This window comes from Amblyraja radiata, chromosome 26 (assembly GCF_010909765.2).
Source record: "Amblyraja radiata isolate CabotCenter1 chromosome 26, sAmbRad1.1.pri, whole genome shotgun sequence".
NCBI lineage: Eukaryota > Metazoa > Chordata > Chondrichthyes > Rajiformes > Rajidae > Amblyraja > Amblyraja radiata.
Window position 1 is genome coordinate 9,631,097 of NC_045981.1, and position 22,382 is coordinate 9,653,478.

A 22,382-nucleotide genomic window follows, 5' to 3' on the forward strand; every position below is an offset into this window, starting at 1 on the left:
TGTGACCATGTGGGTTTTCTCCGGGTGCTCCGGTTTCCTCCTACAATTACGCACAGGCTTGTAGGGCAATTGACTTTGGTAAATTGGTAATTGGTAAAAATTGTAAATTGTCCCTAGTGTGTAGGATAGTGCTAGTGTGCGGGGATCGCTGGTTGGCACGGAGTCGGTACGCCGAAGGGCCTGTTTCTGCGCTGTATTTCTAAACTAAAGAGGAATATGGGCCAAGCACAGGCAGGTGGGACCAGTGTAGATGAGGCATGTTGGTCGGTATGGGCAGGTTGGGCAGGTTGAGCCTGTTTCCGTGCTGTATGACTCTATGACAGGCCAATACACTATTAACAGAATGTATTGAACTGGAGCATGAAGAATGACAGTGTTAGTTGGGGGTGTTGGTCTGCAGATGACAAATGCGATGGTTAGGGTTAGGCAAGCTCAACCTGTAGCAATGGATGAGGTGAGTTGGACATCGCAGAAGAGGTTAGCAAAGGAAATGATAGTTGATCAGAAGCGAATCTCAGTTCAAAATAGGGAAGCTGGGCTGAGAACAGTTAAGGCCACGTCAATTATCAGCAAAAAGAAATAATGCAATGTACGGACTGTGACTCAGGATATCTAATCCACGTATACTTATGCTTACAGATAAGGGGAGATAAGCAATTAATCCGTTAATTTGTGGAGAAAGAGAGCGTTGAAGGAAGTTTTGTTCAAATATCTTGGATGGGTCTCCTGACCCAAATGTAGAAACAAAGAACTGCAGGCGCTGGTTTATACCAAAGGTAGTCACAAAGTGCTGGAGTAACTCAGCGGGTCAGGCAGTGTCTCTGTAGAAAAAAGGATGGGTGACGTTTTGGGTCAGGACCCTTCTTCACACCCTTCCTGACCCGAAACAGAGATGTAATGCTGAGGCTCCATAAGGGGCTGGTCAGGCGGCATTTGGAGTACTGTGAGCACAATTGGGTCCCATATCTGAGGAAGGATGTGCTGGATCTGGAGAGGGGCCAGAGGAGGTTTACAAGAATAATCCCAGGAACGAGTGGGTTAGCATATGATGCGCGCCTCTACTCGCTGGAGTTTAGAAGGTTAAGGGGGGGGGGGGGGGGAGAGGGGAGGGAACCTCATTGAAACTTACAGAATAGTGAAAGGCATGGATAGAATGGATGTGGCAAGGATGTTTCCACTGGTGGGAGAGTCGAGGAGCAGAGGTCATAGCTTCAGAATTAAAGGGCGCTTTTTTAGAAAGGAGGTGAGGAAGAACTTCTTTAGTCAGAGGGTAGTTAATCTGTGGAACTCATTGCCACAGGGGGCTGTGGAGGCCAAGTCAGTGGATATTTTTAAGGCAGAGATAGACAAATTCTTGATTAAAACGGGGTGCAAAGGGTTATGGGGAGAAGGCAGGAAAATGGGACAAGGAGGCAGAGACCTGCCATGAGTGAATGGCGGAGTAGACTCGATGGGCCGAATGGCCTAATTCTCCTCCTATACCTTGTGAAAGGTCATCCACCCTTTTTTTCCCCCAGAGACGCTGAGCTGAGTTACTTCAGCACTATCTTTTGACCTAAATCTCAGTACACGTGACAATAATAAACTAAACAGATGGGAAATGTGACTGCACTTAGGGACAGCTGTGTAGCGAGTTATTTTTGTGAGCTGATGATTACTTTCAATACTCTTTTGATGATTTCACCACCTCTTCCTGCGACTGTCGCTTGTGTTTGTTTTGATGAAACCCTGAATGGGGCTTCCCCGATGAATCCTCACCTCAAACCAAAACCCATCTTTCTCTTTCAATTTTATGTGCATTGAGGACACGTTCAATTCCCTTTCTCTTCTGTATCGCAGTGGACAAAAGTGCTGGAGAAACTCAGCGGGTGCAGCAGCATCTATGGAGTGAAGGAAATAGGCAACGTTTCGGTTTTGTCTACCTTCGATTTTCCAGCATCTGCAGTTCCTTCTTATTCTGTGTTCGCAGTGGCAGCTGAACCCGAGATAGTGTGTGTTTGATGGTCTCAATGGGGGTAATTATTCAAAGAAAGGCTCTCTCTGAAGTGGTGACGTTCTAGGGACATATTTGTACGCTGTCGTGCGGGCGCAGGGAGAGAATCGCTCTCTCTTGCTGGGCTGGATGAATCTGCTCCCACACTCTGAATCAGGGCTGGATGAGTTCACTCTCTCTTTCTCTCTCTCAACAGGGCCTGAACGAGTCCTCTCCCACACCCCTTTTCAGAGATGGGTGAAAATTATTTTTCTCTACGAAGGAAGAACAGTGCCAAGGATTGATCTCTTTGCCAGTCTAGTGTCACTGGTCTAGTGGAAGTGGCTCTTTCTCACATCTTACAGTGCAATGGAGTTGACGCACTGGAGGCTTCTCTCTGATAAATCTCTCTCTCTCACTGCTGTGCCTTAGTGGATGGTTTCCCCTTTCTGTCTACGAGGTTGAAGGGGACACCCTCTCTCAATGGAATGGACCAGGTCTGGAGCAGGTCACTTTTTCTCTTTATGAATGTTGGGGAAGTTTCTCTCTCTCTCTATGGCATCTTACCCTCTCTGAACTGGGGCTGGGGGAAGGGAAAGAAGAGTAATGGAATAGGGAGGAGGTCAAAGTGATTTTTTAAAGAATTCGATCCTTTATTTGTCATTCAGACCTTTCGGTCTGAACGAAATGTCAAAGTGAACAGCCTTATCCTTTCTCTGTGAATAGTGGTGCGGGACTGGATCAAGGGGTAGGGAGAGAAGGGTCATGGTGAAGATAGACACCAAATGCTGGAGTAACTCGTCGGGACGGGCAGCATCTCTGGAGAGAAGGAATGGATGACGTTTTAGAGTCAAGACCTTTCTTCAGACTGATGGAGGTGGTCAAGGAGACGCCCTTATCCTTTCTCTTTAAAGAATGGGGAGAGAGTGGTAATGGAAAAGGGTGGTCAAACCAATTTTATACCCTCTCTCTCTCTCTCTATAAATGATGGAATGGGACAAGGGGAAGGGAGAGTGGGGTCATAGTGCAGGGGTGGTCAAGGTCCATTCTCTGGATGCTTTCAAGAGAAATCTAGATCGGGCTCTTAAAAATAGCGGAGTCAGGGAATATGGGGTGAAGGCAGGAACGGGGTACTGATTGGGGATGATGCGCCATGATCACATTGAATGGCGGTGCTGGCTCGACGGGCCGAATGGCCTACTCCTGCACCTATTGTCCATTATTGTCTATTCCTGTCTCCTCACGAGTGGGGGCATGAGTCAGGCCAGGGGGGGGGGGGGGGAGAGCTGCAGTCTCGCTCTAATGAGGGGGGGGGGGCAGACAGGCATACACGACCTACCCACACCTACCACGTACCGACACACACTCTGTGGCAATAGACTCCCCGGCCGCCATGTTTGATGCTGGCAGGCGGCCAGCCCGACCCTTGGCCCCCGACTTTCACTTCCGGCGGCGGTTGCTCGGCCAATCGCGTCGCTCCACGAGCCGCTCGGCGCTCATTTAAGCGCCTGCGCAGTGGAAGCCTCTCTTCTGCCCGCTCCGTTCACGCCGCCGCTGCCACGTTCCCGGCCCGGTCCTCCCGGTCCTCCAAGCCCCAGCCCGGTCCTCCAAGCCCCCGGCCCGGTCCTCCAAGCCCCCCCGGCCCGGTCCTCCAAGCCCCCAGCCCGGTCCGTTCCTCCAAGCCCCTGCCTGGCCCGGTCCTCCAGCCCGGCCCGCCCTCCGCCGCAGACCACTCACCCACCGCACCTCAGCCCGGTCCGAGCCGCCCGCTCTCTCTCTCTCTCTCCCGCCCGCCGCCGCCGCGATGTGGGCCCCTCGCCTGCTCTGCCTGACCCTGGCCACCCTGGCCCTGGCCACCGACATCCCCGAGGAGGACGACGTGCTGGTGCTGAAGAAGGACACCTTCGAGGAGGCGCTGCGGCTGCACCGGCACCTGCTGGTGGAGTTCTGTGAGTGCGGAGCAGCGGGTGGTGGGGGAGAGTGTGGGACTGGGGGTGGGGAGAGAGTGTGGGCCTGGGGGTGGGGAGAGAGTGTGGGCCTGGGGGTGGGGAGAGAGTGTGGGCCTGGGGCCTGGGGGTGGGGGAGAGTGTGGGCCTGGGGGTGAGGAGAGAGTGTGGGCCTGGGGGTGGGGAGAAAGTGTGGGCCTGGGGGTGAGGAGAGAGTGTGGGCCTAGGGGTGGGGAGTGTGGGCCTGGGCCTGGGGGTGGGGAGAGAGTGTGGGCATGGGCCTGGGGGTGGGGAGAGAGTGTGGGCATGGGGGGGGGGAGAGAGTGTGGGCCTGGGGCCTGTGGGTGGGTGAGAGCGTGGGCCTGGGGGTGTGGAGTGTGGGCCTGGGGGTGGGGAGAGAGTGTGGGGGTCTGGGGGGGGGGGGGGGGGGGGGTGAGCTGCAGTCTCGCTCTAATGGGGGAGGGGGGGGGTCTGGGGAGAGTGTGGGCCAGGTGGTGGGGAGAGAGTGTGTGGGGGGGGGGGGGGGGTAACAGTGTGGTGGGGGGAGGGGAAGAGTGTGGTGGGGGTGGGGGGAGAGTGGTGGGGGTGGTGGAGGGGAGTGTGGTGGGGGTGGGGGGGGGAGGGGAGAGTGTGGTGGGGGTGGTGGGGGGAAGAGTGATGGGGGGTGGTGGGGGGAAGAGTGATGGGGGTGGTGGGGGAAGAGTGATGGGGTGGGGGTGTGTGGGGGGGGGGGAGTGTGGGCCTGGGGATGGGGACAGTATGTGGGTCTTGGGGTGGGGGCCTGGGAGAAGAGTGTGGGCTTGGGACCTGGGGGATGGGGAGCTGAGGGGGGGGGGGGGGGGGGAGGGTAAATAGAATAGTTTCCCAGGGTCTGGGCCTGTGGGGCAGGGAGTGTGTGTGTGTGGGGGGGAGCTGGTTCCCTCGCTTTTTATCAATGTTACCATTAAAAAATCCGCCTTACTTTTAATCCGGCGACGAGGGTTAGGGATGGAGGCTGCAGTTATGGCCATGAAGTCTGGAGGAGTGGTCGTCCATGGGGTGTCCATTCAGTCTGTCTGGTTTTCACTGTTTAGGACAATCTGCTGGCGGGTCGATGGAAAGGAATTCTCAGATTATTAAAGAAGTATTTTATTCTGTTCCGATATTTGTTTACTTATTCTGTTGTGCTGCTGCAAGTAAGAATTCCGTGTTTTATCTGGGACACATGACAATAAAACACTATTGACTATTTGCATTGTGTACAGGTCTAGGGACAATGAGCTTTAGTTTTGGGAAGTGAAATAGTGTTGGCACTTTTATAACGAGGCGTACGCAATATCACTGATAAGACAATACTGAATATCGTTTGTGCAGGCATTTTATAATAAACCATAACTAATGCCACTAGGGTGTACTACCTATGGCGTTGAGAGTTAATTATATCTGGGATTTGCGTTTCTTAGTCAAGTTTTGTATTCCCTCAAACTTGGAATCTCAGCGCTTCGTGCATTTGCGCTAAATTGCACGTACTCGAGGCAGGACAAGCTGTCGGGTCGGTGCAGACTGGGGGATCGGGCTAATTGATGGCTCGAGTTGTCCACTCGCAGTCGGAGAAAGTGGAGGAGGCGGTCGTTCTGCGGTAACTTTAAGTTGACGTGTGCGAAAACCAGTGGTGCGCTTCCTTGTCCTGAGCTTCCACGGTGGGAGAGGGCGTGTCGCGATCGGCACCAACGTGTTCTTTAAGTCTAGTTATGCCAAACACTCACTCCCAGAAAACCACAAGAATGACGCATTATTTGAATGATTGCAGTGAGAGTCATTGTCGATTAGGTCGAAATTGATTGCCCTAAACTATCCCGTTGGACGAGGGGGAGGGGGAGGGATAGGGGGGGGAGGGGGAGGGATAGGGGGGGGGAGGGATTGATAGCATTACTCGGTAGAGGGGTCCTGGCATGACCCGGAATGTCGCCTGTCCATTCCCTCCACAGATGCTGCCTGATCGGCTGAATTTCTCCAACACTGTTTTGCCAAGATTCCTGCAATTGCAATTCCTTGTGCCTGTACTCAGAAACTAACAATTGAACTATTTCCTTTGTGATAGAGACGTGAGAGTGTTGTGCAGGATTACTAACTTTAACACAATATATTTGGTTTGTAATTGAACTGGCTGATTATACTTGAAGGTCATCTTCTTGCAAAAGCTGGATTCAAAGGGTGTGTTGAGCTCCTTGTCGGCTCTCTGTGTCTGTAAACATGCATAAACTAAACATTTGCTTTGTATTCATTTGGCAAGAATTCCATGGGCTGCTTTGTGAGGTTAAATGCAGATACTGGGACATATGGTTACCACCTGGTCTCAGTTGGATGTTTCAGGAGTGGCGAGGTTTAGAGAGGTAATTTGAGAGCGAGATCATGGCCGCAGAAGCAAGTTGCCATTTGTGGAGAGATTTTAAAATTCGATGGCTAAGAGGTGAGATGTGGAGTGATTCTAGATGGGCCTGATATTTGCATGAAACTTGTTTATCTGCAATTGGGTACTGGACAAGCATTGACAAACATGAGACATTGGAAGGGTCCAGAGATGGTGGAAATAGTGACACCTTTGTTGTATTGATGAGCTGTGGTTATGTTTTTATAAACTGGAATAAAACCAAGTCAGCAATGCTCTCATCTTGGCCTGCTGTGTTGCAGAGACGGGGTTGGTTAACGATTAGAAGTTAGGGATGATTCATCTGTTATTTGACCTTTCCTGGGTTAGAAAAGGCCTTGATTGCTACACATTATGGAGAAAGATGGTGCCAGGAACACAGACTTTGACTTGGAAGATTGTGGCTATATGAAAAGAGCAGCTAGTTAATGAAAAATTTGATTAAAATTCTGATGGATCTGGGGCAGGTGGGAGAGGCATGGTTTGACACTGACCTGTTGGGTTGTATACGTAGAAAATAAGTTGGTCTCTAAAGATTTTAACAGAATTCAAAGTAAATAGTTTACCCAGTGTAGTTGGAATGAGGAACTTGCAACTGCTAATTGAAGTGAAAATAGATTAATTTAAGGGAACTGGAGACAAGCATCGTAGGTTAAGGCAAGGAGGTCTTCATTGAAAGCCACGATTAGCCTGTCTACATTCCATTCTGCTTTGCAGCTTTGATTCTTTTGGAAGTCACAAAATATGGGAATGATTAGAGGGAAATGCTGCTGGGGTGGGATAGAGTTTGTACGAGAGCTGACATTGGTGAAGTAATTGTTCTCCTTCAGTGCCGATAGACCCTCCAAGGTGCCACGAGTGTGGGTCGAGTCTGGGTCCTGTCCCTGGGTCACTGTTTGGGAGACTGGTGTGGAGCTGCAGGCATCTTCTGGGTGACAATGGGGCATTTCTGCATGCCCCCTCTCCCAGTCCCACCTCAGCGGTGGGGTCATGCAGAGCTGGAAGTGTTGAGCAGACTTGCTTGCTTGGATGCCAATGGCAGCTGTTCTTCCTGTGCTTTGCTGTCTGCCTGTCTGTCTCCGCCTTTTCCGTGATCCACTGCCACATCGACGCACTTCATTTCCAACCGAGTTGGGGTGATGGACGGGCTGACGTTACTTGGAGACTTTGTGTCATTTAAATCAAAGTTTGGGTCTGATAATGGGGGGGCCATTAAATGTCAGGAAAGTGTGTTATTTTTTGAAAAATGGTAATTGACCAGTTCTCTTGCAAGACCTTTATGTGGGAGAGAAAAGTTTGTTCCTGGGCTGTGTTTGGATGGAATAGTGGCACCTAGGTTGATATTAGATTCTCCGTTTGTGTGGTAATTGAACAAGTTGAACACAACGGCCGTCTCTCACGATCATTCTGTTTATCTTGGTTCCCGTGCATCAGGTGGCAGTGTGCTGTTACTGTGGGGGGCTACAACACCTTGGTGTGAATTTGAAGGGACACCTCGAGTCAGAAAGGTCCTGAGAATTAGTTTGTCCTGAAATTTTGACCTACTGAATGCCCAAAGGATATGAAATGTTGGTAATTTGGTGCTTATTATTCCTTGGAGAGGGTCATATTTCTCAATCGGTAGGAAAGTGAATCTAGTGGATGAGGACTTGTGCAGCATGTGGTTGGAATGCAGGGCTGTTCATGGGTTGGCTGAAGACGGCAAGGACCTGCAGTACATTTGAAGATGCTGTAGATTTATGGCTGCATTCAGCAGCATTGGCACATGAAACACAGGTGTGTGTGGTTCGGAATAATCGGCATAATTCTGCCATCCTTACTGCCGTTTTATGAATGCTTTTGTGATTAATCGTGATTTCACTGCAGCTTTTTGCTCACAGGTTTTCAGTTGAGTTTTTCGATGCCTTGCCCAGGGCGTGTCCCCGCCCAAATGCTGGGACCCCTTGCTTCATTCACTCTTCCCACAAATTGAAATCTTGCCCAAGATAGTCAGTCATACAGCATCTTGTAGGCCCTTTGACCCACCAAGTCCACGCCAACCATTCATCACTCATTCATACTAGTTCTATGTTATCCCCCTTTTGCTTCGACTCTCCTCCACATTAGGGGCAATTTAGAGGCCTATTAATCTACGAACGTGCACACCTTTTGGGATGGGGAAGAAACGAGAGCACCCGGAGATATAACATGGAAACATGCCCTTTTGGCCCATCGCGTCCCAACTGACCATGGGTTACTTGTTCACATTACTTCACACTCCCTGCAACAATTTAGAGGCCGATTAGCCCACAATCCCGTGTGTCTTTGGGATGTGGGGGGGAAACCGGAGCACCTGGAGGAAACTGGCGTGGTCCCAGGGAGAATGTGCACACTCCACACGGACAGCACCAGAGGTCAGGATCAAACTGGGTCTCTGGCACTGTGGGGCAGCACCTCTACCAGCTGTGCCGCAGTGCTGCCCAAATAATTTGCCATTTGCTGCAAAGATGATTATGTTGTATGCTGCATTCATAAACAATCTGTCTTTAAAGTTGTGTGGTTATATTCCTTGTGGACATGGTATTTTATGATCATAATAAAGCTGCCAGTTGCTTGGAACCTACTGATTGTTACTTGGTTGCAACCACTTCCTAATTTATCAAGTACAGCGCACTACTTGTTTTGTATTGGCCAATGCATTTGTCTGGCCAGCTGCCTAATTACACTCTTCATTGACTGTTCTGTGCAGCGGGCTGGTGAAATGTTCTTGGCAACGGTATCTACCCAGCACAAGCCTGTTTGCGAGGAATTATTTTGTGTCAAAATGATGCTGCGGGTCCCGGTAAGAAGATGTGCAATTTAGGATGAAGGGATGCAGATGACTTGGCTTCTGGTTAGCTAACATTTTTAGACTGCACTGCAGCTGCCTGGAATGTGCAGAATTTGGCAATGGTTCGGAAAGGCATTTCATGGTGTTATTGGGACGAATCAGTGCAGATTTTTGCAGGTGTTTAGTTTAGAGATCCTGTGCATAATCACCACATCGACCAGCGGTCACTGCACATTAAACACAATCCTACACAAATTCAGGACATTTTTACATTTTATACCAAGCCAATTAACCTACGAACCTGTAGGTCTTTGGAGTGTGGGGGGAAACTGAAGATCTTTGAGAAAGCCCACACGGTCACGGGGAGAACGTACAGACAGCGCCCGTAGTCAGGATGGAACCTGGGTTTCTGGCATGTAAACGCTGCAAGGCAGTAACTCTACCGCTGTGCCCAGATGCTGCAATGTAAATCTGTAAATTTGGAATAAAAAATGGAAAATGTTCACAGAGTTGTGAGTCTGTGGAATTCTTTGCCGTATCCAGAGAACCTTGGAGGCCGGTTCTCTGGATACTTTCAAGAGAGCTATATAAGGCTCTTAAAGATAAGGGATATGGGGAGAAGGCAGGAATTGGGTACTGATTGTGGATGATCAGCCATGATCACATTGAATAGCGATGCTGGCTCGAAGGGCCGATTGGCCACCTCCTGCACCTGTTGTCTATTGGAACACTGGAAATATTTTGCTTGTCATGGTGTATCTGTGGGAAGAGGAATAAGATTTAATGATTTGGGTTGTTTGCTTCTGTTCCTGTGCACTACGGTAACTTGCTGGCACCAGAGTATTGGTTGCGGTGGCTGTTTATTCAGTCCTTTGATTGAAAGTCCTGTTCAGCCTGTTCTGCCATTTTCACTTTTGTCTTGTTGGAATGTTCCCCATTTCCAATTCACCAGCCCTGCATTTGGCAGCGATGGTAAACCGTCTAAATAATGCAATAGAGATGATTTCCCCCATAATCATTGGTGTCACGGGGCACGTTGTGTGGCCGCATCCTTTGATTATTCAAGGCGTTGACCAGTAAGCTGGAGACATAATTTTGCCAAGGAACTGGGTCGAGGAATTGGAGCTTCAGCTTCTTGTACCAGATTTCTTCAAATCCACAATACGGCAAACTTGCCTCTATGACCAAAGGACTGCTGTGCAGTAAAATCATAGTCAGACAGCACACAAACAGGCCCTTCAGCCCAACTCTACCATGCTGACCAAGATGTCCCATCTAAGCTAGTCTCATTTGCTCATGTTTGGGCCATATCCCTCTACCTTTCCTATCCATTAACCCATCGAATTGTCTAGGACTACCCTAGCAGCTCGTTCCATATACCCACACACTTGGAGTTTAAATAGTTGCCCCTCGGGTTCCTATTAAATTCTTCCCCAATCGCCTTAAACCTGTGCCCTCCGGTTCTTGATTTCCTGGCCTTGGACAAAAGACGCCGTGCATTCACCCTATTCATTCCCCCTCCCCCATGTTTTTATACACCCCTATAAGATCACTCCTACCGCCTGTGCTAGTCTGCCCAACCTTTCCCTTTATCTCAGGTCGTCTAGTCCTGGCACCATCCTTCGTGTAGCTGAGTGACCAAAACTGAGCACAATATTCTAAAAGCAGCCTCCCCGACACAGTGTATGTCAGCTGTGAAAAGTGCTTAGTCGGTCTGGGCCCAAATTTTCTGCTGTTCCATATTGCTGCACGATGCCACAGTCCGGTTTCCCCCAAAAGATAACTTTTTACCTCAAGCTGTCTATGTTTAGCAGTGTCACTGTTCCAGTGAAATCTTTCTTGAAATTTGGATTTAATTTGCGAATCAATGTTTAATTTGGTTACATATTTGCCTCTGCCTTGCTCTGGAATGAGGATTAGGCAAATTAAAAATTCTGTGGCTTTTGACATGTTTACAGAATATCTGTATGGTTCCCCAAGTTGAATATTTAGATTTTGTCGTTCCGTATGTATGTATTCTATCGTGTATTGTCTTTCCACTGGCTGGTTAGCTCGCAACAAACGCTTTCCATTGTGCCTCTGTACACATGACAATAAACTAAACTTTGATTAGTTATCTTGGACTGGGGTGTGGGGGTGTTTTTTAAGGTGGGTGTAAATCTAGCCTGGATGACCTTAAATTCTCACTGCATTTGCTGCTTCTCCCCACAGATGCCCCCTGGTGTGGACACTGCAAGGCTCTTGCTCCAGAATACAGCAAAGCCGCTGCAAAGTTGAAGGAAGAGGGCTCGGAGATCAGGCTGGCTAAAGTAGACGCCACTGAGGAGTCTGACCTGGCACAGATGTTTGCAGTCCGGGGATACCCAACCATTAAGTTTTTTAAAAATGGAGACAAGGACAACCCTAAGGACTATGCAGGTATGGGTGATTTCTATTGTAATATTTGTCTGAATGCAGAATTAAAGTGGCTTTAGTAGAAAATTGCACCATTAATGTATTTAAATACATGACAGAGGAGCTTATTTGTCACACTCAGAGCAGCCCTGCTTCCCTGTTCTTGGTCTGTCTCGCCCCCTTGGTTTGCAGCCTGTCCAATGCTCATCGGCAATTTATTTTAAATGGTAACATGTCTTCTTCCATTGCTCTTTCAGCTCCTGGTATGGAAAACTTGATTTTTCTATAGAAAGCAACGTTTCCATAACTTACCTGATTGCAGTTATTGCCATCTCTAGATTAATCTTCTGCTGGGGGAGTTGGGCCCTGGACGCCCTCTCTAGGTTTCTTGTGACTCTATGCTGCCTTGGAACCTCCTCCCAAACTCCATGTGTTTCTGTTTCCAATCTATTGTCCTTGATAAGGTCCTTATCAAGTACCTTGGATGAAATGAGCTGCCCTCATCGCTTCTTTACCACAACATTCAGCCGTCAGTTCCACTTGACTCGTGTTGAATGTTGTTCTTTGTTCTATTTTCAATAATTTGTTGTCTGATCAGCTGATTATTGATAGGTAATTGGGTTTACTTTTCAGTTATGCAAACTATTGCTGAGAGGAAAGATATGGCCTTCATTCTACCTGTGTGGTTTAATGTCTTATTGATAAATTGTGTACCAAAATGATCACATTTCCCCTGAAATGCATTTACTTTGGGATGTCGGAGACATCCCCTGGAACTTGCCGCCATGGGTGGCCCTACCAGGAGCATTGCTCTCAGGATCTCGGGTCCACACAAGCTTCTCCACCACGACAAGGTGACAATCTACGGAGAAGCGTTTTGCTATCTTTGGATGGAATATCTAGTGTCCATGTATATTTCTGCAGATAGCTATGATACAGCAGGAATGATGAGGTTAATTCAAAAAGCTGATTATTGATAGAGTTAATTCAACTCACCAGGTCGGACAGCATCTCTGGAGAAAAGGAATAGGTAACGTTTTGGGTTGGGACCTATCTTCAGATAGTCGGGGGGGGAAAGGGAAACGATAGAGATTGACGGTGATGTAGAGAGATATAGAGCAAATAACTCAAAGATATGCAAAAAAGTAACTGGTGAAGGAAACTGGCCAATGTTAGCTCTGGCCTAGTTGAAAACGAGTATATAGAATGAGACAACAAGATGACTTTGAAGCTGGTACGACTAGGGTGGGGGGGTGGGGGAGGAGTGCAATGATTGCTTGAAGTTAGAGAAGTTTTATTCATACCACTGGGTTGTAAGCTGTCCAAGGGAAATATGAAATGCGCTGTTCCTCCAATTTGCATTTGGTGCCTCTATGACAATGGAGGAGGCCTAGGACCGGAAGGTCTGTGTGGGAAGTGTTTGTCAACTGGGAGATCAGGTGGACTAAGTACAGGTGTTCAGGGAAACTATCTCCTAATCTACGTTTGGTCTTGCCGATCGATGTTGATAGTTTAGACTGAGACGTTGCCCCCAGTATTATTCACTGTGGGTCTCATTATCTCCCAAGTCAACATCTTCCATCGCCTTGCCTAATTTTTGATATGCGTTTGGTGCTTCCTTTTGATAAAGCCCACCAGTCCTCTTTGCTTTTGCATCACACTCGTGGGCGTGGACTTTTTCTAACGCTCCACTGTTATCGGTTTCCTCAATCTGATAGCTTGGTCAGGTTTTAGATTTTAGCACGGAAACGAGCCTCTCAGCCCACCGCGTCCTACGCACACTAGGGACAATTTTTACATTTACCAAGCCAATTAACCTACAAACCTGTATGTCTTGTGTGGGAGGAAACCAAAGTTGTCGGAGAAAACCCACGCAGGTCACGGGGAGAACATACAAACTCTACAGCCAGCACCCGTAGTCGGGATAGAACGCGGGTCTTCGGCGCTGTGAGGCAGCAACTCTACCAACATGCTGCCAAGTTGATTAATTTTGAATTTGGACTTCTTGAGGCATTTAACGCACGACACTAAGTTGTATGTCAGTGCAATGTAATAAAAGCTTGAGTTTTGTGTTTGATTGGTCCTGGGTGGGAAACGAAACTTATTCATGCGGATTTCCTGTGGTTTGCATTGTATCTGAAACTGAAATTAACCCTTTGTGTAGAAAATAAATACCAAAACTTTCTTTATCATGTGGAATTTTTGGGTGAAAGCTTCTTTTGTGGGATGCGAGTGTAGTTAACCCACAGTAGCCTAGCAGTAGAGCTGCTGCCTTACAGTGCCAGGGGCCTGTTTTCGATCCTGACTATGGGTGCTGTCACGGGGAGAAAATGCAAACTGTGTAGACAGCACCCATAGTCAGGATCAAAAACAGGTCTCTGGCGCTGTAAGGCAGCAGCTGCACTGCTGGGCTACTGTGCCGCCCATTTTTGCAATAGCGAGATCAGAATTATCTTGTGCTTCTTTTCAAACACACAACCCTAGAATTAAATGCGAGGTGCCAGAAACTCATTTCATAAATCTGGTCCTGGGATCTTCTCTGGCTCGGCTAACGTGTTCCACATGTTCTAGTTTCCGGTACAGGTTTGTAGGTTAATTGGCTTTGGTAAAATTTGTAAATTGTTCTTAGTGGGTAGGATGGTGCTAGTGTATGGGGATCGTGGACTCAGTGGGTCGAATGGCCCGTTTCCATCCGGTCTCTCTGAAACCTGTCTAAATACCAGCATGTAAATCAAGCTTTGGTATTACCGGGACAAGTGCGTTATTTCAAAAATAAATCAAACCTGCATAGAAAACTCATAAATAAAACCTGCATAGAAAACGAGGAGCTCTGTGACCCATCTTGCAACTTCAATGCTTTTACTGAGATGTGCATTAGATGGTTGTTCTGTAAGGCCATTTGAAGTTGAAGGTTCTTGGCAAGGTGGTTCCTGAAGTCCACGACATCCCCCAAAGTGCAAGCTGTCTTATTCTCAAACCTGCAATTATAAATAAGGTGTGCCATTTTTAAACCGGTCTTTAAAGCGCGTAGTTGGGCTTAACCAGCTAACTCCAGGGTAAGGAGCCACAAGAGCAGGACTGCAACTTCAGGAGACCAACTCCACTGCATTAATTTTATGTATTGGTCACTGAGAACGGTTTGCTGATTGTAGAGATGTATCACGGTGGCGCAGCAGTAGAGTTGCCAGAGACCCGGGTTCGATCCTGACTACAGGTGATGTCTGTACAGGGTTTGTACGTTGTTCCCGTGACCTGCGTGGGTTTTCTCCGAGCTCTTCGGTTTTCTCCAAAGACATGCAGGTTTGTAGGTTAATCGACCGTTCTTCCCAGGTGATTCGGGCTGCTGTTTCTGCTCCTTGCGGGTCTTCCTTTAGCTGCCCTGGCAGCTCACACAAGTTGCTAAACTCTATTTTGAATTCCAATTGAGCTCCAAAGCAGCAGGAAAGTCAGGCCAAAAGATACTTTGTTGTGTTCTGGATGCTGCCATGGATCTCGTCATCTGTTCGCCCTGTACCAGTGGTTAGTGCTAGTGCAGCTTTTTGTGTGATACACAGTGCTGGAGTAACTCGGTGGGTCAGGCAGCATCTCTGGACAACATGGACAGGCGATCAAAGAAGGATCCTGACCTGAAGTGTTGCTTATCCACTTCCTCCAGCGCTTTGTTCTACACAAGGTTCCAGCATCTACAGTTCTTTGTGTCTCCATAGTGCTGCTGATTTCCTCGTTTGGAGGTAGTAATAATAATGAGATTAGCAATTCCTGTGAAGGACACAATGAGTTATTTGCTTGCTGCAGCAACGGCACCCCTTTGCTTTACCAGCAAGAATTCAGAACAAAACAGACAAAGAGGCAGGCATATTCAACTTGCTCATGTCTGCTGCCTATTAAAATCATGGCTCAGTTCCTCAGCTCCATTTTTCTGCACCATCTGCTTAGACAATAGGTGCAGGAGTAGGCTATTCAGCCCTTCGAGCCAGCACCACCATTCCATGTGATCATGGCTGATCATCCCCAATCAGTACCCTGTTCCTGCCTTCTCCCCATATCCCCATGACTCCGCTATCTTTAACAGTACTATCTAGCTAACTTCAGGGTAAAGAGCCAATCTTCCTTTGATTCTCTTCATATCTGTAAAACTATTTAGTTTCGAGATGCAGTGTGGACACAGGCTCTTTGGCCCACCAAGTCCATGCCGACCATTGATCTGTTCACACTAGTTCTACACGCAAGGAACAAATAACAGAGCCAAATTAACCTACAAACCCGCAAGTCTTTGGTACGTGGGAGGAAACTGGTCCAGGGCGAACGTGCTAAATCCACGCAGGCATCTGAGGTCAGGTCTATGGCACTGAGGCAGCAGCTCTACCAGGTGCGCCACTGTGCTGGCCCCAACCTACAAATCTGTTTTTAAAGGAGCACCATCTCTGTACTCTTTTGACTTTCAGCTGGAAGACAGCATGAAGATTTCGTGAATTGGCTGAAGAAACGGACAGGGCCAGCGGCAGACACCATCACTGAGGCAGATGTTGCTGATAAGCTGGTGGAATCCTCTGACGTGGTTGTCATTGGGTTTTTCAAGGTACTGATTATAGCTTTATCTTGCCCTAAACGTTATCATGTATCTGTACAATGTGGACGGTTTGATTTGAGTTAAGTTGGTGTGTGATGGTCGGTGTAGACACGGGCTGAGCGACCTGCATTTGTGCAACGGCGGTACAGACTCGATGGACCGAATAGCTCTCCTATATCTTTTGGTCTTCTGTCTTTAGCTTGTCAAGGTGGGAGTCCAAGTGGGAAATGGACTTGGTGGTGCTATCTGTAAGAGTTTCTCCCATTGTGTATCCTGGTGCTTGAGCTCTTGGCTACCCGAGTGAAGTGTCGACTTTAGTTCCAATCTGGGAGGTCTTTGGGTGAAGTGAAATATTGTTTATTTTATGTCGTTCTCTGGGACTGGTCCCAACTGCACCCCAACCTTTAGCATTTGTCCGTACCATACAAACTAATTCAAACAAGATGGGGAAAATAACGTAATCTTGCGAGATGTTTAAAGTAAAGGTGGGTCTGGCATTTGGTTGTAATTCGCTCTAGTCCCCGAGGTTGTGTGAACACTTGTACCCGTGTGAATGTGCACATCTCTCTTGCCTAGATGCTGTCTGCAGTAGTTGAGGTACTGGGATTAGGACATTGATTTTGTTCAAGCCAACTGTAGCTAAATCTGCTTTACTGGAGACTGATTACTGCCGCAACACCTTCACCTCTTAAATTGGAACAACTAATACTTGCCTGGGTTGTCTGTGTGGTGCAATTGTCTGATGAAACCTTCTGTATTGCAGGATCTGGAAGGGAATGATGCCAAGACGTTCTTTCAGGCTGCAGAGGCCGTTGACGAGGTGCCATTTGGAATCACTTCTGATGCTGACATCTTTGCCAAGTACGATATGCAGCAGGATGGAGTTGTCCTTTTCAAGAAGGTAAAAGGCACTGATCTGAGTTCGATTGGGCTGTAGCTTAACTTTAGAGGCATTCTGTATCTAAACTGCATCCTGCGGGCAATTTGGGATCTTGAATCTAGCACGGAATGCTATTGCATCCATGACGGCCATTAGTTGGCAGAAAGCTTTGCGATCTTCTGCCAATGCACAGCTGTATAAAGTTTCACAATTCGGGTTTACAAAAGCATTCGGCTATAATTGAATGTCACACGGGATATATAACCAATGGTTAGTTTGCTAAAATGTGGGCATGCTCATCAGCCCAAACTTCTCAACTGCTGCTCAAAGTTAAGTGATCCTGTCTACAAAATAGGCATTTCCTTACTTCTGCAACAAATACCTGCTGTAAATCCTGGTAGCTGAAGCACATCTGGAATTTGACTCAATTGATTTTTTTTCTACAAGAATGTGAGGAGAGGATTGGACGTGGCTTTGAAAATTGGACGAGTCAAACATTTCACAAATATTCCGGGAATCCAGGGCACTCTCTTTCAGAATTGAAATGTCGCAGAATTTGGCGCTAAAGTGTGTGTAGGTAATGATTACAATGATTCGGGGAAGAAGGGGCTGTGACACCTCCCTCCTTCCCCTCGACTAAATCTAGATGCAGGTTTCCTTCCTTTTCCAAGTATTCACACTAATTCTGATTTGGGTCCATGACTTCAGTGATGGGTGGCAGAGTCAATAATCCATTCTGGGTGTTGAATTTCCCTGTGAAGCACCACTGGCCTGAATCGCTCTCATATATTTGAGGCGTGTTGTCTCAGTCCTGGACATGAGTAAACATGTTTGGAATGTGGCTGAAAAGCCACGATAATGGCCTGTGACAGTGTTGTCATTCCCTCTCCCTGCAACAGTTATTCAATCTAATGCGGAGCTGTTAATGCAGGGTTACATTTGGCTGAGCACTGCAACCAGCAGATGGTGGTATTTGAATATCAGAGGTGCTGGTCTGCACTGCCTGCTGTAGTTTAGGAATTGTTACAGGCAAATGTGCAAAGTTTTGATTGCAGGACCCTCCCCCCACTCCCTGGATTGTTCTCTGCTTGGTGGAGAAATTCAGTGGGTGAGGCAGCATCTGTGGAGAGAAGGAATAGGCAACGTTTCGGGTTGAGACTGAAGAAGGGTCTCGACCCGAAACGTCGCCAATTCCTTCTCTCCATAGACCTTGCCTCACCCGCTGAATTTCTCCAGCATTTTGTGTCTACCTTCGGTTTTACCCGTTGCAGTTCTGCAGTTCTTTCTTAAATAAATTGTTCTCTGCTTGGTTGGAAATGAGTCCAGAAGCTTGTCACGTTTGCACACTAATTTTGTACAATCTTTCTCGCCTGGTCTCGGCTTTTTCCACCCTCGACCTCGCCACTTCTCCCTGAAGTTGGCACGGCGACGACTCTTTCAAACGCTGTACATTTTGCAGACCTTGCTCGGACAGTGGATAATTTTTTGATAACAGTTTGTGATCCTAGTGTCTGGAATTTACTCCAGAAGGAGTGTAGCATGTGGCTCGCAGCAGCCGACCTATCCCCGCTGCTGCACAACATTGCCACTCTTTATGGCCTCTTATCAATGCAAGGAGCAGCTTGTGAGAACCTCTGTTCCAGATACTAGGAAGCCTGGGGCTAATTCTCTAGTGCAGCTTCACTTATTGGGTAAGAGCATCCCTCCTGTGCTCTAGTACTATCTGGGTGACGCAGTGATTAGTGCGGCTGCCAAACAAGTGCCTGTATCCCTGGATTCAATTCTGCCCGTGGTTGCTCTGTGTGGAGTTTGTACATTTTCTCTAACTGGGAGTACTGCCATAGTACTCTGGTTTCTTTATACTTTAGAGATACAGCGCCGACACTAGGCCCTTCAACCCCGCCAAGCTCGCGCCAACCAGCGATCACCGTCCTACACACTAGGGACGATTTGAAATTGTACTGAAGCCGATTAACCTACAAATCTGCACGTCTCTGGAGTGGGCAGAAGCTGGAGCACGGGGGGGGGGGGGGTGACCTACACAGTCACAAGGAGAACGTACAAACTCCGTACAGGCAACACCCATAGTCAAGATCGAACCTGGGTCTCTGGCGTGGTAAGGCAGCAACTCTACCGCTGCGCCACTGTGCTGTCTTCTCCACATGACCATTTATGTGTTCTGGCTGGTGTAGCTAATTAGCTGAGCGTTCATGTTTACTGCAGTTGCTGCGTGCTAACTGCAGCTTGCCATGGGGCAATTAGTAGCGAGTTATTTACTCCCACAGTGTCTTCTTTTGGCAGCAGTTGCAACAGATGCCGCATGACAAGTGGGACCCGTTCCCTTGCCTGACCTCTGGTCTCTCTGTTCCTTACCGAGCTGGACACTGGCCCGCTGGGTCTCAGTAGTATTTTCAACCCTGCAATTGCATCATCATAGTTTAATGTTTCCCAGTAAGGTCTGAGCGATGGAAGGGGGAGAGGAAAGGGACAGTGAAGTCAGTACCCGTTTGCAGAACTTTCATTTGGTTTGACCCACTTGCTGATTTTATCTCTTGGTGCACAGATTTAGAGATGTGGACCACAGACTGCCTTGAGTCACAGGGCGGGCTGGTGTCATGAAGTGCACAGCCACAGTAGAAAGGAAACCAGACCTTTTTTTTTAAATTCCTGCAGCCAATATTACTTGAGGTGTCCTGTCTCTGTTAACCACAGTTCTCACTTACTCAAACTTGTTAAATTAATTTTTAAAAAAAAATAATAATCGGGACCTGCATTTGCTTCAGTTCCAAGATTAAGGTGATTGTTGGAATTAAAATATTTCTCCCTTCGTCCCATTCTCCTGCCTTCTCCACATAGCCCCTGACACCCTTAACATTTGTGGCATAATGTGAAAGCGAGCAGTGTATCTACTAAAGCCGCTGTAGTAACATCCCTTGACCCGCACTGAAGATTACAGGCTTGTGTGCAAATCCGGCGCTCTGAATACCTGTGGTGTTTTGCCCTCGAACCATGCCTGGGAAAGTGGCCGAAGTTCTTCAAACGTGCTAAATGCAGAACGCGTGAAGAGCCGATATCATGAGCGTTTATTTTTGGAGCTTCAATGAATCGTGTGCCATCTTGATCGCTGGTGCTAAATCTGGTGGTGACTGTCATGTCAAGCCTCCTTATGGATTTGCACCTTTAAAGCAGCCTGCTATGCTGCAAGGATGTGTTGATCTGCTTCATATCCCTTACAAACTGGGTAACCGGAGCCCACTTGAGTACTATAGATAGAATGCTGTTTGTTTTTAATGGGCATGCTGTTTGGGGTGCTACTTAGAGGTGGTAGGTGATTTATGTTGGGCTAGGATGTTTTTTCCCCTTCACACTGCTGCACAAGCATGGGAAAGTCTATAAATCATATTGTGGAGCGGAGCATGGTTCCAAGGTTTTTCACCGTACCTCTGTACACGTGGCAATAAACTTCACCAGCAGATCCTGTAGTGACTCCTTTAGCGGAATCTATTAGGGCTGCACAGGGGTGGAGCTACTGCCTCAGGACCAGAGACATAGGTTCGATCCTGACTATAGGCACTCTGTGTGGAGTTTGCACGTTCTCCCTCTGACCACATGGGTTTCCTCCGGGTGCTCCGGTTTCCTCGCACATTCCAAAGATGTGCAGGTTTGTAGGTAATTTGCCCCAAATATGTGGGATGACATAGAGCTAATGTGCTGAAGGACCTTTGTCCACACTGCATCACTAAACTAGTAGTTGGTCTGAAGTTAAACTAAGTTGTAGTCATTGTAAGCGAATGTCCTGCAGACTTGCACCTGGTTCAGGCTTGAAGAAGTCCTTGGTGTTCAGGGTGTAGTACCGTGGGTTGCTTTAAAGGTGCATGGTATAATCTGCAGCGTGCGGCGGTCAGCCGTGCTTCCCCACCCACCCACCCACACAGCTTGTCACCACACCCACCCAACCTGAAGTGACATTGGAACGCTGCCTAAAGTGATCCCCTGGGAAGTATGGCACCTTGTACTTGTCAACAGCTGCAGGTTGTATTGTAATGAAGGCAATTAATAGACTCTTGCCTTTACACAGCCCGTGTCCTTGTGTGCTCTCTTTAATATAATCCCGCCCACAACAACCGCTGCCTTCACCTCCTGACAATAACTCTCAGCTTGAGATTCTCCATAATTCACTAGAATTTATTCATGGGCAACTCGTATCTGACCTAGCTTTGACTCCGGACATTAGAGAGAGAGAGAGCAGCGTGCAGACGGCCCCTTCGACCCACCGACTCCGTGTTGGCCAGCGATCACCCTGTAACATTGGCCGCAAGAATTCAGGTTACCAGCCTCTGTCAAATGGCCGCCTGTGAATCCCTATCACAAGACCTAGTGCGGGAGTAACTCGGCAGGTTCGGCAGCATCCGTGGAGCACGTGGATAGGTGACATTTTGGGGTGGGACCCTCCTTCAGACAGCTTGTGGGGAGGGGGTGAGAGAAAGCTGGTAAAGAGTAGGGGCAGGACGGAGCTGGCAAGCAGTTGGTGGATACAGGTGAGGGCTGATGGTGGATACAGGTGAGGGCTGATGGTGGATACAGGTGAGGGCTGATGGTGGATACAGGTGAGGGCTGATGGTTGGACAAAGGCCTAAGATGAAAAGACAGGAGGTGGTGGGAGGCAAAAGGATTGGAGAGTTATGAATTTATCATAATTTCCTTTAAGAGGCCACTGAAGAGGTTGGAGAGGGGTGGGTGTCTGATTACGGGTGTCTGATTACTGTTGTCACGTGCCGAGGTGTTTTTGGATCGTGATGGCTGTGTGCGTACAGTGATCAGAGACTGGGAGAAGTTGTATCCTAGTTACTTGTGACTTCGTCCTGATGGTGCAATAGGTTACGGGTGGAATTAAAACCAATGGGGGGGGGGGGGGGGGGAGTGGTCCTGGATGGTGTACAAACTGCAGTATTAGTTGATCAAAGAATAAGTAACATTTGGCTTTTGGGGCAGTGGTAATTTGGGTCAATTGAACTGAAACTCTAGGAGGAGGGCTGGTGATTTGTTTCCCTGGTGTCCACGTCAGTTTGTGTTATTTGAAGGGTGTGCGATAAAGTCTCTGATCATTCCGTTATTCCTTTATCCTGTGCTCTGCAAACGGCTTGATTGTCATCGTGTGTAGTCTTTCCGCTGGCTGGTTAGCACACGACAAAGGCTTTTCACTATACCTCTGTACACATGTCAAACTTAAACTGAGTCGGTCTGGTGCAATATCTGTCCTCTGGCCCATCAATTTTAAACTTTCCTCTTACATTAAGTTTGGGATCCGAAGCGTTGAATTATTCATCCTCTCTTTTCCCATTACTTGACTTTAAATCCATTGTTTGTTTAAGAAGGAACTGCAGATGCTGGAAAAATCGAAGGT

At 48.0% G+C, this 22,382-nt stretch overlaps 1 protein-coding gene and 1 long non-coding RNA gene across 2 annotated transcripts in view; both read left to right on the plus strand.

Annotated features, from left to right (window-relative positions):
- The first annotated feature begins 3,472 nt into the window (after window positions 1–3,472).
- p4hb (prolyl 4-hydroxylase subunit beta) overlaps window positions 3,473–22,382 on the plus strand; it is a 31,544-nt gene continuing 12,634 nt past the window's right edge. Inside the window, exons 1-5 of the mRNA XM_033044194.1 lie at window positions 3,473–3,564; window positions 3,608–3,921; window positions 11,346–11,552; window positions 15,974–16,107; window positions 16,862–16,999. Coding sequence (XP_032900085.1) covers window positions 3,777–3,921; window positions 11,346–11,552; window positions 15,974–16,107; window positions 16,862–16,999 — 624 coding nt within the window. The 5' untranslated portion in view covers window positions 3,473–3,564; window positions 3,608–3,776. The remainder of the gene's footprint in view (window positions 3,565–3,607; window positions 3,922–11,345; window positions 11,553–15,973; window positions 16,108–16,861; window positions 17,000–22,382) is intronic.
- On the plus strand, window positions 18,907–22,356 carry LOC116987891. Its single transcript, XR_004415821.1, has 3 exons — window positions 18,907–20,725; window positions 20,757–21,516; window positions 21,586–22,356. It is a non-coding gene; the product is annotated as an uncharacterized LOC116987891 (long non-coding RNA).